Source organism: Thamnophis elegans, chromosome 4 (assembly GCF_009769535.1).
Source record: "Thamnophis elegans isolate rThaEle1 chromosome 4, rThaEle1.pri, whole genome shotgun sequence".
Lineage (NCBI taxonomy): Eukaryota > Metazoa > Chordata > Lepidosauria > Squamata > Colubridae > Thamnophis > Thamnophis elegans.
The window spans coordinates 136,330,757-136,346,644 of NC_045544.1; the positions used below are offsets into that span (position 1 = coordinate 136,330,757).

General features: G+C 46.3%; 1 protein-coding gene across 1 annotated transcript in view; it reads right to left on the reverse strand.

Annotated features, from left to right (window-relative positions):
- The window catches only part of TBX4 (T-box transcription factor 4), a 68,468-nt gene extending 61,807 nt beyond the window's left edge, over positions 1-6,661 (reverse strand). The window contains 2 exon segments of the mRNA XM_032216801.1: positions 4,107-4,201; positions 6,506-6,661. Coding sequence (XP_032072692.1) covers positions 4,107-4,201; positions 6,506-6,661 — 251 coding nt within the window.
- Positions 6,662-15,888: the final 9,227 nt, after the last annotated feature.

Below are 15,888 nucleotides of genomic sequence, written 5' to 3' on the forward strand. Positions count from 1 at the left end.
CTAAGGAGAGGCAGATATTTCTCTCTCTGGGCACAATGAGAATATATCTGCTGAACAAAACTCCTCATTGGCAACAGGTAGGGCATCCGGCCAGTAAACATTCAGCTCCATTCAGTTGCCCAGACTCCACCCCGCAAGGGATTATGGGGTTGTTAAAAGAAGATGATGAGTCTTGCCAATGAGCAAAATCATCCTAGCTTATGATCTTTCTGTCTACTGCCTCAACCCCAATACATAAAGCAAACCATGATCATAACAGGATTCTCGATTCAGTGACGAAAAGCCACAGTGAAAGCAATCGGCATTTGCAAAGCCATTACTAGCCATAATTACAAATCATAGCCTCTTCGGTTCAACTATCTTAAGCTAAAAGCAGACCAGAAGATGGTTCTATATATACAGGTAGCCCTCGACGTACGACCACAGTTGAAGTTGAACCCACCATTTTCGTTGTTGAGCAAGACAATGGTTAAGTGAGGGGTTTTTTGCCACATTTTACGAACTTTCATGCCCCAGCTGTGAAGTCAATCACTGCAGTTGTTGGGCTAGTAACACTGTTGTTAAGAGAACCTGGTTTCCTCACTGACTTTGCTTGTCAGACGGGGACACTGCAACCGTCATAAAGACATGCCAGTTGCCAAGCAAACCAAAAATTTGATCACACATGATCACAAAGATGCTGTAAGGGTCCCAAAGAATGAACAAGAGTTGTAAGTCACTTTTTTTCAATGCTGTTGTCATTTCAAATAGTCACTAAACCAGGGATTAGCAACCTGCAGCTCCGGAGCTGCATGTGGCTTTTTCATCCCCCTGCTGCTGCTCCCTGTTGCCGGTCGGTGCCACAATTTTGAGAGGAGCATCCAGTTTTGGGGAGGAGGGGTAAACATGGCGCATCAGGAGGAGACTCTATGGCAAGGGGCAGGTTTTCCAGTCGGCTCCGCAATTGATAGGGCTTTCGTTTAGGACAGGTAGAGGCAAAAGGATGCTGCACTAGGAGGAGACTCTATGGTGGGGGAACCAGAATTCCAGTCGGCAGAGAAAAAAGGATGCCATGCTAGGAGGACACTCTATGGTAGGGGGAACCGGAACTCCAGTCGGCAGAGGAAAAAGGATGCCATGCTAGGAGGAGACTTTATGGTATGGGGGAACCGGAATTCCAGTCAGCAGAGGAAAAGGGATGCCATGCTAGGAGGAGACTCTATGGTAGGGGGAACCGGAATTCCAGTCAGCAGAGGAAAAGGGATGCCATGTTAGAAGGAGACTCTATGGTAGGGGGAACCGGACTTCCGGTCGGCTCCAGAATTGAACAGGGGGCTTCCAGTTACCAACTTCATCGCTCTTTGAGTATTTAAGGTTACCAATTCCTGCACTAAATAAATGTTTGTAAGGTGAGTACTTCCTGTAATGCACAAACCCTGATAAGTTGATATTTAATTAGGAAACTTTGATTCTCTCCTTACGTTTGGCTTGAAGAGCTAAGCAAGAATTGGAAATATTAAGAATTCTGAATCGTTATTGTTGTTCCCTGGTCTTTTTCACACATGAACCAGTTCAGTCAATCCTAGAATCTTTTAAAAATCTCCCCCCCCCCACCAAAAAAACCCCTGGAGTTTCGAAGGTTTAACCCACAGTCTGTTTCCCAAATAAATAAATATTTTTTTTCTCCCCAAAAAGCTACTCTGGGTGCCAAGATAAAGTCATAATAAAATCCTGGAACTTGAAAAGCGTGTAGATTTATGCTTGGAAACATTCTCCCTCTTGTATAACTGTGGCTCTCTCTCTCTTTTATCCGCCAAGGAGTCACCTCGTTTTATGTAAAGTTCAGGGAACTTGGTTAATATAAACTCCTTTTTTTCTCCCCCAAATCTTTTGATGATCTTAATATGAAATAATCTCTCTGCTTCTCCCCCTCCTGTAACTAAAACAGCCAAACATCGGAAAGATAGCGAGAGCATTTTAAAGATGTTTCCACTTTATAAATCACGCATTCTTGGCAAACGGATCCTGCCCATTGTAAGCAAGTTCTGATGACTTTCCCCCCCCCCCCTGGATCTAAAAGGGAGTCGGTAAGTAGATGTTAGTAATAAATCCTGGCTAATTTATAGACCTGCTTTCTTCTTGCCTTGTGCAAATAGCAGAAAAGAACAGCGTGCTTCTTCGGTTATTCCCTTACTTTCTGCTTTGAAAGTGATGGTTAGTTGGCCCGCAGTGGCTGGGAACAGACTTGTTATGCATCAGGCAACCTTATTTTCATCGTGCCACAATCTTGTAAATCAGCCAAGCTGGGTCTCCTTCAATCCTTCCCGAAAAGGCTCCTTTCTCTTCTTTCCTGCCTTATCTTCCTGATAAATTTTTCGATCGCTTATGTTGCCTTCTCCAGAAACGTCATACGTGCAAATCTGAAAAACGTCGTCATCCTGGATGGGCCAGCTCCCTTTTTTGCAGATGAAAGGCGAAGTGTAGTGAGAGCCAGTTTGGTCTCCTGGCTGGAAACCAGGAGATGGTGAGTTCTAGTTCCACCTTATAGGCATGAAAAACCAGCTGAGTGACTTTGGGCCAATCGCCAGGAGATGGTGAGTTCTAGTCCCGCCTTAGGTATGAAAGCCAACTTGGTGACTTTGGGTCAATCACCAGGAGACAGTGAATTCTAGTTCCATCTTAGGCATGAAAGCCAGCTAGATGACTGTGGGTCAATCACCAGGAGATCTTGAATTCTAATCCCACTTTAGGCATGAAAGCTGCCGGATGACTTTGGGCCAATCACCAGGAGATGGTGAGTTCTAGTCCCATCTAAAGCATGAACCCACTGGATGATTTTGGGCCAATCACCAGGAGATAGTGAGTTCTAGTTCCATTTTAGGCAGAAAATGACTGGATTACTTTGAGCCAGTCCCTCTGTCTCAGCCCAACTCACCTCACAGGGTTGTGTTTGTGGGGAAATTAGGAAGTGGAAGGGGTATTATGTATTTATGTCATCTTAAATCTATATATATAAAAGCCAAGTACTACTAACTCATCACAAAATCTCCAGAACTGTAAAGCCTAAAAACTTGAAATTTGGCACGTATGTTCCCCTTGGCTTCTAGGTGCTTGCTAAGAAAGGATTTTTCGAAATGGCCATCGGATCATTAGTATTCCTTATACAGTAAATAAAACACTCTGATTCTAAGGAGTTAGACATTCTACTACTCCCCCTCCCCACCTGAAAAGAACTCTGTTCCAACTGCCAGTTGCCTCACATTCCGTTACCTCAGTTCAAACTGGCAGATGTTCTACTTCTTCACTCAGGAGCGGTCTGGGGCTCCTTACAGTACTAAACATCAGTACCTCACCAAAATGTCTATGGAACTGCTTTCAGAATCCAGACTCAAGGCGGCGGGAGTGATATTCCCTTATGTCTTTCAGTCACCGACCACCCTTGAGCCAATTTCTCCTGCATAGCCCGATTATAGGGTTAAAAATCCAGAACAGGAATTCTACACTCATACCTGGTCAAGGTTTCCAGATAGTTCCAGCATCCACATTTTGCAAATTAATTACTTAATTGTGCTTGTGTGTGTGTATGTATGTGCCGTATTTTTTGCCCCCACTAAAAGAGCATGGAAATGTTGGTCTTATAGACCGAATACAGCCATTTTTGGCCTCCCAAAGCCCCGCCCCCGCATCCAATTTTTGTGAAAAATGAGCCGTTTTTCACAAAAATGGAGGCTTTTTTTGCCTTCCCTCAGCCCCCCCAGCAGCACTCTGTAGGCTTCAGAAGGGCTAGGGATAGGGCAAGGCAAAAACGGGGGCATTTTTGCCTTGCCCCTTCTTACCTCTTCAAAATCTTGGTGCGTCTTATACACTGGTGCGTCTTATAGTCAGAAAAATGCAGTATGTATCAGAGGTGGTATTCTGTGGTTCTCCCCAGTTTGGGCAAACCAGTAGTGGCCGTGGCAGGAGGCTCCACCCGCCCGGCCAGACATCATCACAGACTCCCTGCACATGCGCAGGACTGCCGCGCGCGCGCGCATGCTCCCAGTTCCAAACCGGGAGCAAAGATTATAGCGTTTCATGGTTGATATGTATATAAGTATTGAAACTGATAGTTGCAAAAGCAGACTTACCTCCCGGCTTTCGTTATGATCATCTCAGTCCCGGCTTCGTGGAATTTCTTCCATAGTTCTTTTTCGTGCAAATAGACCTTGATATTCTCAATGGTCTTCCGACACATCAAGAAAGAATAAAAATTAAAAGTGAAAAAAGTTGCTGGAATGTGGAAGGAGAAAGTTAGCACCTTTTTTTTTCTAATTATAGAAGACCGAGGAGTTCTTTGGCAGGAAAAACAAAGTCATACAGATAATCCTCGACTTACAGCAATTCATTTTAGTGACCGTTCAAAGTTACGACGGCAGTGAAAGAAGCGACTCGCGGCCGTTTTTCACACTTTACAGCCTTTGCACCCTCCCCATAGTCACTTGGTCAAAATTCAGGCACTGGGCAACTGGCTCGTATTTATGACGGTCCCAGTGATTCCCTTTTGCAACCTTCTGACAAGCAAAGTCAATGGGGAGGCGAGATTCACTTAACGACCATGTTACTCATTCCACAGCTGCAGTGATTCCATGTGACCAACTGAAGAACTGCAGTGATTCACTTAACAACTATAGGAATGAAAGTCATAAAACGGGGCAAAACCACTATCTCGCTTAGCCACCAAAATTGGGGGCTCGATTGTGGTCGTAAGTCGAGGACTACCTGTTAATTAATTATTCAGCATTAATCATGTGGTTGGGGAATTCTGCGATTTGGAGTCCACCCATCTTAAAGTAACCAAAGTTGAAAAAACATTGCATTTAAACCAGGGGTGTCCAAAACCTTTAAGACTTGTGGACTTCAACTCCCAGAATTCTTCAACCAGCAATTTTAAAATGGGTAGACTCCAATTTCCAGAATTTTGGCCTGGGAATTCTGGCAGTTGAAGTCCAGTCATCTTAAAGTGACTGGAAAATTAAATACTGGGAAATTAAAAATATATATGCAAAAAAGAAAAACATTGTCTTTTGAGCAGAGGTGTCCAATCTTGGCCACTTTAAGACTTGAGGACTTCAACTCCCAGAATTCCCCAGCCAGCAACTTTAACATGGGTAGACTCCAGGAGTATGTTTCAAAAAGTTTTACTACCAGTTTGGTGGGCGTGGCTAGATGGGGGAGCATGTGACTCAGTGGGCATGGCAAACTTGACGTCACTCCCGCACACTCAGTCACATGACTCACCCCCTCACCAAGCCATGCCCACCAAAACGGTGGTGAAAAGTTTTGATGGTGGGGAGGCGCTAAGGGAGCACCTGTAAACTACCCAGTAAGGGGGGAAAAGTTTTTTGTCCTCCCTGACCTCCAAGAAACACTCTGCAGGCTTCAACAGGGCTGGGAGAAGGAAAAAATTCCCCCGTTTTGTGAAAAATGGGCCGAAAACGGGCCATTTTTTGCAAAAACGGAGGCATTTTTTGCAAAAACGGAGGCATTTTTTGCAAAAACGGAGGCATTTTTGCCTTCCGCCAGCTGGCGGAAGGCAAAAATGCCTCCGTTTTTGCAAAAAATGCTTCTGTTTTTGCAAAAAATGGCCCATCTCTGGCACCTCTCTGGGACTGGCATGCGCACACCATTAAAAAAGGATAAAAATTACATTTTCTTTCAATTTTCTGCGCATGTGCAGAACAGAAAGTAAAGATGGTGACGCCCAGGATAAAAATGGTACAGTCACGTGTCCCATCAAGTTACTAACTATCCGGCCGAACCGGTCCCAACCTGTAGGAACCCACCTCTGGTAAATTCCAATTTCCAGAATTTTGGCCTGGGAATTCTGGGAGTTGAAGTCCACTCATCTTAAAGTGACCGAAGTTGAAAAACATTGTCTTTAGACTAGGGGTGTTCAATCTTGGCCACTTTAAGACATGTGGACTTCAACTCCCAGAATTCCCCAGCCAGAAACTTTAAGAACTATGGACTTAAACTCCCAGAATTCCCCAGCCAGAAACTTTGAAAATTATAGACTTCAACTCCCAGAATTCCCCAGCCAGAAACTTTAAGAACTATGGACTTAAACTCCCAGAATTCCCCAGCCAGAAACTTTGAAAATTATAGACTTCCACTCCCAGAATTCCCCAGCCAGAAACTTTAAGAACTATGGACTTCAACTCCCAGAATTCCCCAGCCAGAAACTTTGAAAACTATGGATTTCAACTCCCAGAATTCCCCAGCCAGAAACTTTAAGAACTATGGACTTCAACTCCCAGGATTCCCCAGCCAGAAACTTTAAGAACTTTGGACTCCAGCTTCCAGAATTTTGCCTGAGGAATTCTGGGATTTGAAGTCCACACATCTTAAAGTTTGAGAAACATTGGCTTAACGTGGTCCTCTAGCTTGATGGCTGACTAGGGAATTCTGGGCGTTGAAGTCCATATCTCTTAAAATGGACAAGATTGAGAATTATCCGTAAACGTTTTTTCATTTGCAAAATGCTTACCTGTTCTGCATCCGGTATCTGAGGACTGTTCAGGGGGGTGTTGCTGACTCCCGCCACCCCAAGAACTGGCGACCCTCCGGTGGTTTCAGCATGGCCAGGGCCCTGGGGTACCACAAACCCATCCTCCACATCCGACAAACTTTTCTCCTGGAGCATTTCCTGAAAGTGAGAAAGCCAAATAGAAATGAATCGATTTGCTGTGGTCCAGATTCCACCCAGCAAAAGGGATTCTTAGAACAGAAGGAAGGAGCTGGAAGGGACCTTGGGGGTCTTTTAGTCCAGCCCCCTGCTCAAGCAGGAGAACCTATATCAGTGAGGGCTAACCTTTTGGTCGTACGTGTCTCCCTGCCCCCTTAATGCAATGTGTGCGTGACATCCTCCCCCACATGCCATGCCCCCCCCTCATATGTGCACATGTGCCCTGCTCCTCCCTCCCTCATGCATGCTTGTGTGACCCTTCTCACACCTGGTTTTGGGCCTAGTAGGCCTCCCTGCATCCTCCTGAGACCAAAAATGGGCCATGGGGGTGGGGTGCACCCTGTACACATGTGTGTGCGTCTCCCACATGTGCCCCACCCCACACGCATGCGTGGGAGAGACCCAAAAGTCAGCTGGCTGGCAAGAGGCATGCATACATGCACAGTGGAGCTGAGCTGAGGCAACGGCTCACGTGCCCACGGACAAGGAGTGGGTTCCTGCCAGTTCTAAGCTCTTCTATAGAAGAGGTTCCACAAACCTACTGTGCCGTTTAGAACCACTTCCAGCTCCCTCCCCCCGATGAAGAACGAGAGGAGGAATTCTGGGAGTTGAAGTCCACACGTCTTAAAGCTGTCAAGTTTGAACACTCCTGGGCTTTTTTTTCTAAAGGGTTAGGGGTGCAAGGGTCTTGTAACTTGACAGCTTTAAGACTTGCACTCTTCAATGCCAGAGTTCCTGAGCCAACATGACTGGAGGAGGAATTCTGGGAATTGAAGTCCACAAGTCTTAAAGCTGTCAAGTTTGAACACCCCTGGGTTTTTTTTTAAGGGTTAGGGGTGCAAGGGTCTTGTAACATGACAGCTTTAAGACTTGCATGCTTCAAATGTCAGAGTTCCTGAGCCAACATTTTGGTTGCTAAGTAAGAGCGTTGTTAAGTGAGTTTCACCACATTTTACAAGTTGGCCATGCCCACCCAGTCACATGATTGCCAAGCCACTCCCACCCAGTCACATGGCTGGCAAGCCACCCCCACCCGGTCACATGGTCAGCAAGCCACTCCCACAAAGCAGGCCATACCTACAGAAGAGGTTCTAAAAAGTTTTGAAACCCACCACTGCCACAGACCTATATCATTTTAGATAAGTGTCTAGACCAGAGGTGTCAAACTCGATTTCATTGAGGGCCACAACAGGGTTGTGTTTGACCGGGAGGGGGGTTTAGAGCGGGCATGGCCAGGGTGAGCATGGCCCGCTTGACGTCACTTGGGTCAGGGGGCGCCTGTGGCGGCCTGAGTTCTCCGCCAGCAAAAACCTGAGCTCCCTTTTTCGGCTGCAACGGCTTCCCGCAACCTAGCTGATCCCGAGCGGCCGCTTAAATTCCCGCTCCTCAGCTGTTTTCCCTTTTTTTCTGACCAATTTTCGTTAAATTGCGCCTGCTCGCGCAGCAAACCGGTAGCAAACCAGTTAGGAATCCACCACTGACAAGAGAGAAAATGCTAAGCATACAGTATAACATGGGTAGGATTACTGTAGATTTCTTATTTTAATGATTCTGTCCTATAGTAAGTTTCCTCACGAAAAGTTTCATTGGGTTATGTTAGGCCTACATCAGTGGCCTTCCGCGCATGCACTTTGCTCAGACACACGCCTTCCGTACATGCGCCCTGCCTCAAAAACGTGCCTAAATGGGACGGCATAGATCCGGGGGGGGGGGGACGGGCGGTTGGATGGGCCCACTCGCGGTTTCCACTCCCGTTTCAGGCGAATCGATCCGAACCGACTGTATACCACCTCTGGACCACAGGATGTGCTTAACAACTGCTACGATTTGCTTTACAACTATGTGATTCATTTAACCACCACATGATTCACTTAACGACAACAGCAATTTTGCTTTACAACTATGTGATTCACCTAACAGCCACATGATTCACTTAACAACTAAGGTGATTCTCTTCTCTGAGGTGATTTGTTTGACAACCAGGTAGTTCACTTAACAGCTGCAGTGAGGAGTCCGCAGTAGCTCAGGTGGTAAGACGCTGAGCTTGCACTCGGCTGACGTCAGCGGCTCGGTGGTTCGATAAACCACGTAGGGACCTGGAACGCAGATGTCCCGCGGTTAAGATAACACCGCCCGAAAAAATTCCTTTCACATCCCTGGCTAACACATGCCATACACATTTTAAAAAACCTGCCATGATTCACCTAACGACTACATGATTCGTTTAACAACTGCAGTGTTTTGCTTTACAACTGTGTTATTCACTTAACAGCCACATGATTCACTTAACAACTGAGGTGATTCTCTTAACGACCACATGATTCCCTTAGGGAGAAAGGGAAAAAATAGCAATAGCAATCGCCCTTAAACTTATATACCACTTCACAGTGCTTTTACAGCCTTCTCTAAGCGGTTTACAGAGTCAGCCTCTTGCCCTAAACAATCTGGGTCCTCATTTGACCCACCTCGGAGGACAGAAGGCTGAGTCAATCTTGAGCTGGTTAGGATTGAACTGTTGGCAGTGGGCAGAATTAGCCTGCAGTAGTCACTAGGAAGAAAGGAAGGAAGGAAGGAAGGAAGGAAGGAAGGAAGGAAGGAAGGAAGGAAGGAAGGAAGGAAGGAAGGGAGGGTAATAGCAATAGCACTTAGACTTATATACCACTTCACAGTGCTTTACCGCCCTCTCTAAGCGGTTTACAGAGTCAGCCTCTTGCCCCCAACAATCTGAGTCCTCACTTTACCGACCTCGAAAGGACGGAAGGCTGAATCAACCTTGAGGCAGTCAGGATCGAACTCCTGACAGTGCGCAGAGCTCAGCCTGCAATACTGCATTCTACCCACTGCGCCACCAGGGCAGTAACAACTGTGGCAAGAAAAAAGATGTAGCGTAAAATGGGCCAAAACTCATTTATAACAATTGTCTGGCTCAACCACAAAAATTTGGGGCGCACTTATGGTCATTAAGTCGAGGACTGCCCGTATTACAAAACCTGTTGCTCCAAAGTGGAAGAATGGATCTCCCCCTTTGTTTTAATTTACCTGCTGCTGTGGCCTAGAGGTGGCGCTCTCGCCTCACAATCAGGAAGGAGTTCGATCCCAGGTAGAGGCAGATGCTAGGGTCTCCTGCTTGAGCAGGGGGTTGGACTAGATGACCTGCAAGGTCCCTTCCAACTCTGTTAATCTGTTAATAACACTTTCCGGGCATGTAAAACGTGGTAGGTAAGCCTGACCTCCCGGAGGCTTAAATTTTTCTTCTTTATTTATTCGATTGTAATATCGGCAGCCCACCCACTCACCCCCGATAACGATCTCATGGAAGCGGCACTCCATAAAAACAAGTGAGGCTAAGCCGCTGAGCCCAAATAAAAAAAGAGACAAGTTTTAAACAAAGCATAATGGGGGAATATTAACCCGCAGCGTGGATACGGAGTCCCAAATAGGACCATAAAAAGCCAGCTCTGAAATAATAAAGGCCAGGTACAAATAAATAAAATTAAATTTAAAAAATGCAAAGGGCAGCCCGGCCTGCAGGAGAAGGCAAAATTAATGCCCAGGTGCCAATATAAAGAAGGCCCTGTGATGCTGGATTTCTATTTTTCTCACAGCTCCCAGACTCATATAAGATTCCCCCCTTCAGAACTGAATATACAGGGAGTGTGATAGGCTACACTATGCTATGCTGTTAATTCCTATTCTGTTCTATTCTTTCCTATTCTTTTGTTTTCTATTCTATTCTATCCTTTTTTATTCTATTCTATTCTTTTCTATTTTATTTCTTTTCTATTCTATTCCCTATTCTTTTTTATTCTATTCTATTTTATTTCTATTCTATTTCATTTCTATTCTATTTCATTTCTATTCTATTCTTTTTTATTCTATTCTATTTCTATTCTATTATTTCATTTCATTTCTATTCTATTCTACTCCATATTCTATTCTATTCTTTTTTTATTCTATTCTATTCTCAATAAACATTCTATTCTATTTTTTTTATTCTGTTCTATTTTTCTATTCTAGTTTAGTTTAGTTTTTTTTTTTTAGTTTTTTTGGATTTATAGGCCGCCCTTTTCCCTGAGGGGACTCAGGGCGGCTTACAATCATTAGGGAGGGGGTGCAATTCAAAACAAACAATATGTGAACAAAATAAATAACGTAATAAAAACACAACTTGCATTCAACATTCAACACTCGGGTGGGGCAAATTAGAGACTTATCCCCAGGCCTGTTGGGATAGCCAGGTCTTAAGGGCTACGCGGAAGGCCTGGACGGTGGTGAGGGTGCGTATCTCAACGGGGAGATCGTTCCACAGGGTCGGAGCTGCAACAGAAAAGGCTCTCCTCCTTGTAGTCGCCACTCGGCATTGACTGGCGGATGGGATTCGGAGGAGGCCCAGTCTGTGCGATCTTATCGGTCGGAGGGAGGTAATCGGCAGAAGGCGGTCTCTCAAGTACTCAGATCCACTACCATGAAGGGCTTTAAAGGTGGTCAACAGGACCCTGAAGCGCACCCGGAGATCAACAGGTAGCCAGTGCAACTCGCGGAGGATGGGTGTTATGTGAGCGAACCGCGGTGCGCCCACTATCACTCACGCGGCCGCATTCTGAACTAACTGCAGCCGCCGGATGCACTTCAAGGGCAGCCCCATGTAGAGCACATTGCAGTATTCCAGCCTAGAGATCACAAGGGCTCGAGTGACTGTTGTGAGAGCCTCCCGATTCAGGTAGGGTCGTAACTGGCGGACCAGGCGAACCTGGGCAAATGCCCCCCTGGTCACAGCCGACAGATGATGGTCGAGAGTCAGCTGTGGATCCAGGAGGACTCCTAAGTTACGAACCCTATCTGAGGGGTATAAAATTTGACCCCCCAGCCTGATAGATGGAACATTAGCCAAATTGTTGGGAGGGAAACACAACAGCCACTCGGTCTTGTCCGGGTTGAGTACCAGTTTGTTAGCGCTCATCCAGTTCTTAACGGCCTCAAGACCCTGGCTCATCACGTCCACCGCTTCATTGAGTCGGCATGGGGCAGACAGATACAATTGCGTATCGTCCGCGTATTGATGGTATTTTATCCCGTGCCTCCGAATGATCTCGCCCAGCGGTTTCATGTATATGTTAAATAGTAGGGGGGATAAGACCGAACCCTGCGGCACCCCATATTTTAGGGGCCTCAGGGACGATCTCTGCCCCCCGACCAACACCGACTGCGACCTGTCCGAGAGGTAGGAGGAGAACCACTGCAAAACAGTGCCTCCCACCCCCACCTCCCGCAGTCGTCGCAGAAGGATACCATGGTCGATGGTATCGAAAGCCGCCGAGAGGTCAAGGAGAACCAGGATGGACGCATGGCCTCCATCTCTGGCCCTCCAGAGATCATCGATCAATGCGACCAAAGCGGTTTCTGTGCTGTAACCGGGTCTGAAGCCGGACTGGAAGGGGTCAAGGTAGCTAGCTTCCTCCAAGGCCCGTTGAAGCTGGAAGGCCACCACCTTCTCAACAACCTTCCCAACAAAGGGAAGGTTGGAGACAGGACGGTAGTTATTTAAAATGGCTGGATCCAAGGATGGTTTCTTCAGGAGGGGTCTCACCACCACCGTTTTAAGTGCGGCGGGGAAGTGCCCCTCCCGAAGGGAGGCGGTTATGACCGCCTGGATCCAGCCACGTGTCACCTCACTGCTGTTGGCAACCAGCCAGGAGGGACACGGGTCCAGAATACAGGTGGAGGCACTCACAGCTCGAATGGCCTTGTCCACATCCCCAGAGTTTGTAAAGAGTCCGACAGAACTCTGCCAAAGTCTTTCGGGATAAGGCTGATAAGCACCCACCTTTATCTCCCTTGAAACGCTGCCAAAGACCTAATTGCCAATTAGCTTTGCAAGGCCACCCAGAGCACAGAGACAAAACGGAGCTTCAGACTTTAAACCGACCAGAATGAACAAAGTTGCTTCCCTCAAAGGCTCACGTGCCTTTGCTCCTCCTTTATGTCTTATGGGAGGGGCCAATCACCTCCAAGTCTTAACACCTCCCGAGTTGCCCCTTTTCTCTTAACAGACAAATGATATAGCAGAAAGAAAAGTCAACCAAAAGAGCAACTTGCAGACAAAAGGAAATAAAATACCCCCAGGAGCAAAACAAATTAAGTTTAATTTGTGTGCATTATTCAATGCAGTGTTTCTCAACCTTGGCGACTTTAAGTCCTGTGGACTTCAACTCCCAGAATTCCCCAGCCAGCTATGCTGGCTGGGGGATTCTGGGAGTTGAAGTCCATAGGACTTAAAGTCGCCAAGGTTGAGAAACACTGATTCAATGGACTGTTAAATTGGGCACGCCCACCCAGTCACATGACCACCTAGCCGCACCCACCTAGTCGGTCCGCCCCCCCCCCAACAACAGCCTGAGGGACCGTGAATTGCTTCCCCCCCCATTTAAAAAGTTTGAGGACCCCTGCTACAGACCATAATCTAATACAATCCTTGGTTGTAGAAACAGAGGCATAGAATCAACATCAGGTGAAGTATTAGTATCGCTTTATAAAGCCTTGGAATCCTGCATCCAGTTTTGGTCACCACGTTACAAAAAAGAGGTTGAGATTTTGGAAGAAGTGCAAAGAAGAGAAACCAAGATAATTAAGGGCCTGAAGGCTAAAACATATGAGGGACGGTTGCAGGATTTGGGTTTGGCCAATCTAGAGATAAGAAGGACTAGGGGGGGGACGGACATGAAAGCAGCATTCCAGTATTTGAGGGGCTACCACAAAGAACAAGAAAGGGTCAATTTATTTTCCAAGGCACCAAAAGGCTTTGGATAAAAAGCAACGGATGGAAACTAATCAAGGAGGTAAGCAACTTGGAACTGCAGAGAAACTTCCTAACAGTGAGGACAATTAACCAGTAGAACAACTTGCCACCAGAAATTGTGCGTACTCCATCACTGGAGGTTTTAAAGAAGATATTGGACAGCCATATGGTATAGGCCCTACAGGAACCAGGGGTGGGTTCCTGCCAGTTCTAACCTCTTCTATAGAAGGTTCCACAAATCTACAGTGCCGTTTAGAACCGGTTCCAGCTCCCTCCCCCCGCCCATCCGCACATCATCAAGATGAAGAGCAAGAGGAGGAATTCTGGGAGTTGAAGTCCACAAGTCTTAAAGCTGTCAAGTTTGGTCTTTTTTTCTAAAGGGCTAGGGGTGCAAGGGTCTTGTAACTTGATAGCTTTAAGACTTGCACACTTCAATGCCAGAGTTCCTGAGCCAACAATTTGGTTGCTAAGCAAGAGCGTTGTCAAGTGAGTTTCACCACATTTTACAAGTTGGCCACGCCCACCCAGTCACATGGCTGGCAAGCCACTCCCACCCGGTCACATGGCCAGCAAGACACTCCCACCCGGTCACATGGCTGGCAGGACACTCCCACAAAGCAGGCCACACCTACAGAAGAGGTTCTAAAACATTTTGAAACCCACCACTGGCCCACACCCATAATGCAATGTTTGTGCAACACCACCCCGCATGTGTCCCCCCCCCCCGCACATGCACCACCACCACCCCCTGCACTCCATTTTGGGCCTAGCAGGCCTCCCTGCAGCCTCCTGAGTCCAAAAATGGGGGGTGCGCATCTCCCCATCCATGCACATGTGTGTGTCTCTCCAGCATGCGCCCTGCAATTGCAGCAGAGACCCTAAAATCACCTGGCCAGCGGGAGGAAAGCGTGCATGCGTTGTGGAGTGACGGCTCACGTGCCCGCAGACACAGCTCCGTGTGCCACCTGTGGCCATCATGGGTATTGGGTGCCCTGCTTGAGCAGGGTGCTGGACTAGATGACCTACAAGGTCCCTTTCCAACTCTATCCTGATCTTGATTCAGATTTTCCCCAGATCTTTGGTAACGCAATAGCCTCTTAAAGCTTCATTCGGACAACGAGCAACTTGTATGAACCTCAGAGATCTTGATACAGTGGCCTTCCTAGGGAGTGAATTATTATAATTACACAGGACCCTTAAAATAAATAAATCTGCCCAGCTTTAGGCTATTAGTTATGGCAAAAGGAGTAAATTGTCATTGGAAATTCACTGTTGCAAAAAACTGTTAGCTGAAGAGAGAAGGGAAGGGGGGTGAGGACAGGCAGAAAGTAACATGCAGATATTTGAAATCCAACCTTTCACTGAATGACCATTCGAAGTTACGACGGCACTGAAATTTTTCACACTTAACAACCAATTGCAGCATCGTGATCAAAATTCGGGCGCTCGGCAACTGGTTCATATTTATGACGGTTGCCGTGTCCCTGGGGTGACGTGATCCCCTTTTGCGACCGTCTGACAAGCAAAATCAATAGGGAAGACAGATTCACTTAACAACCCTGTGACTAACGTTAAGGACTGCAGTGATTCACTTAACCACAGTGGCAAGAAAAATCGTTAAATGGGACCAAACCTCACTTAACAATCGTCTTGCTTAGCAATAGAAGTTTTGGACTCAACTGTGGTCGTAAGATGAGGATTACCGATACCCCCCCAAACACTTCTTTGTGGCACACACAACTTAAGCATGTAGGTTTACTATCAAATTGCTCTGTTTTTAACCAGGCTTTGGTGATGGGAAAAAAATGCAATAAACTTGTTTGTGTGCCTTTCAAAACATTTTCTCCTTTGACTCCAAGTACCTAAAATTATTTGTGTTTTACGGTTGTGCTGCCCTTTTAAGTATGCATAATAAGGTTGAATCCAGAGCAATTAACTTCTCAGAATAAACATCCCTGCGTTGATGAAATATACTGTATTTCTGCAATTTAGTTCGCTAATCGTTTCTTTTTGCTCCAATTTCCTACAGATGCTACAGTTTCAAACTTTGCCAGGAAAAAAAAGAAATCACAATAAGGCTAAAATATCATTACCACATGACAACGGAAACCACTTCAAAATACCTCATCCTGTCTTAGTCTGGGAAGCAAGATACTATCCTTCTACTCTTTAATCCATTCGCCTGAGAGTAAAGTGATTTTTTTCCTGGAAATCTACCCATCCCTGAATTTAAGGGAACTTAGCTCTGAGCCAGCTTACAGAAGATCACAACACTGTGTGTAAAATTGCACAGGCACGACATTGAAAAACCACCAAATTTCCTTTCAAGCGAAAAGATGGAGAATCCAGTAAGAATCACTCCTTACTTTGCTGGTTTTTTCCCCCCAGA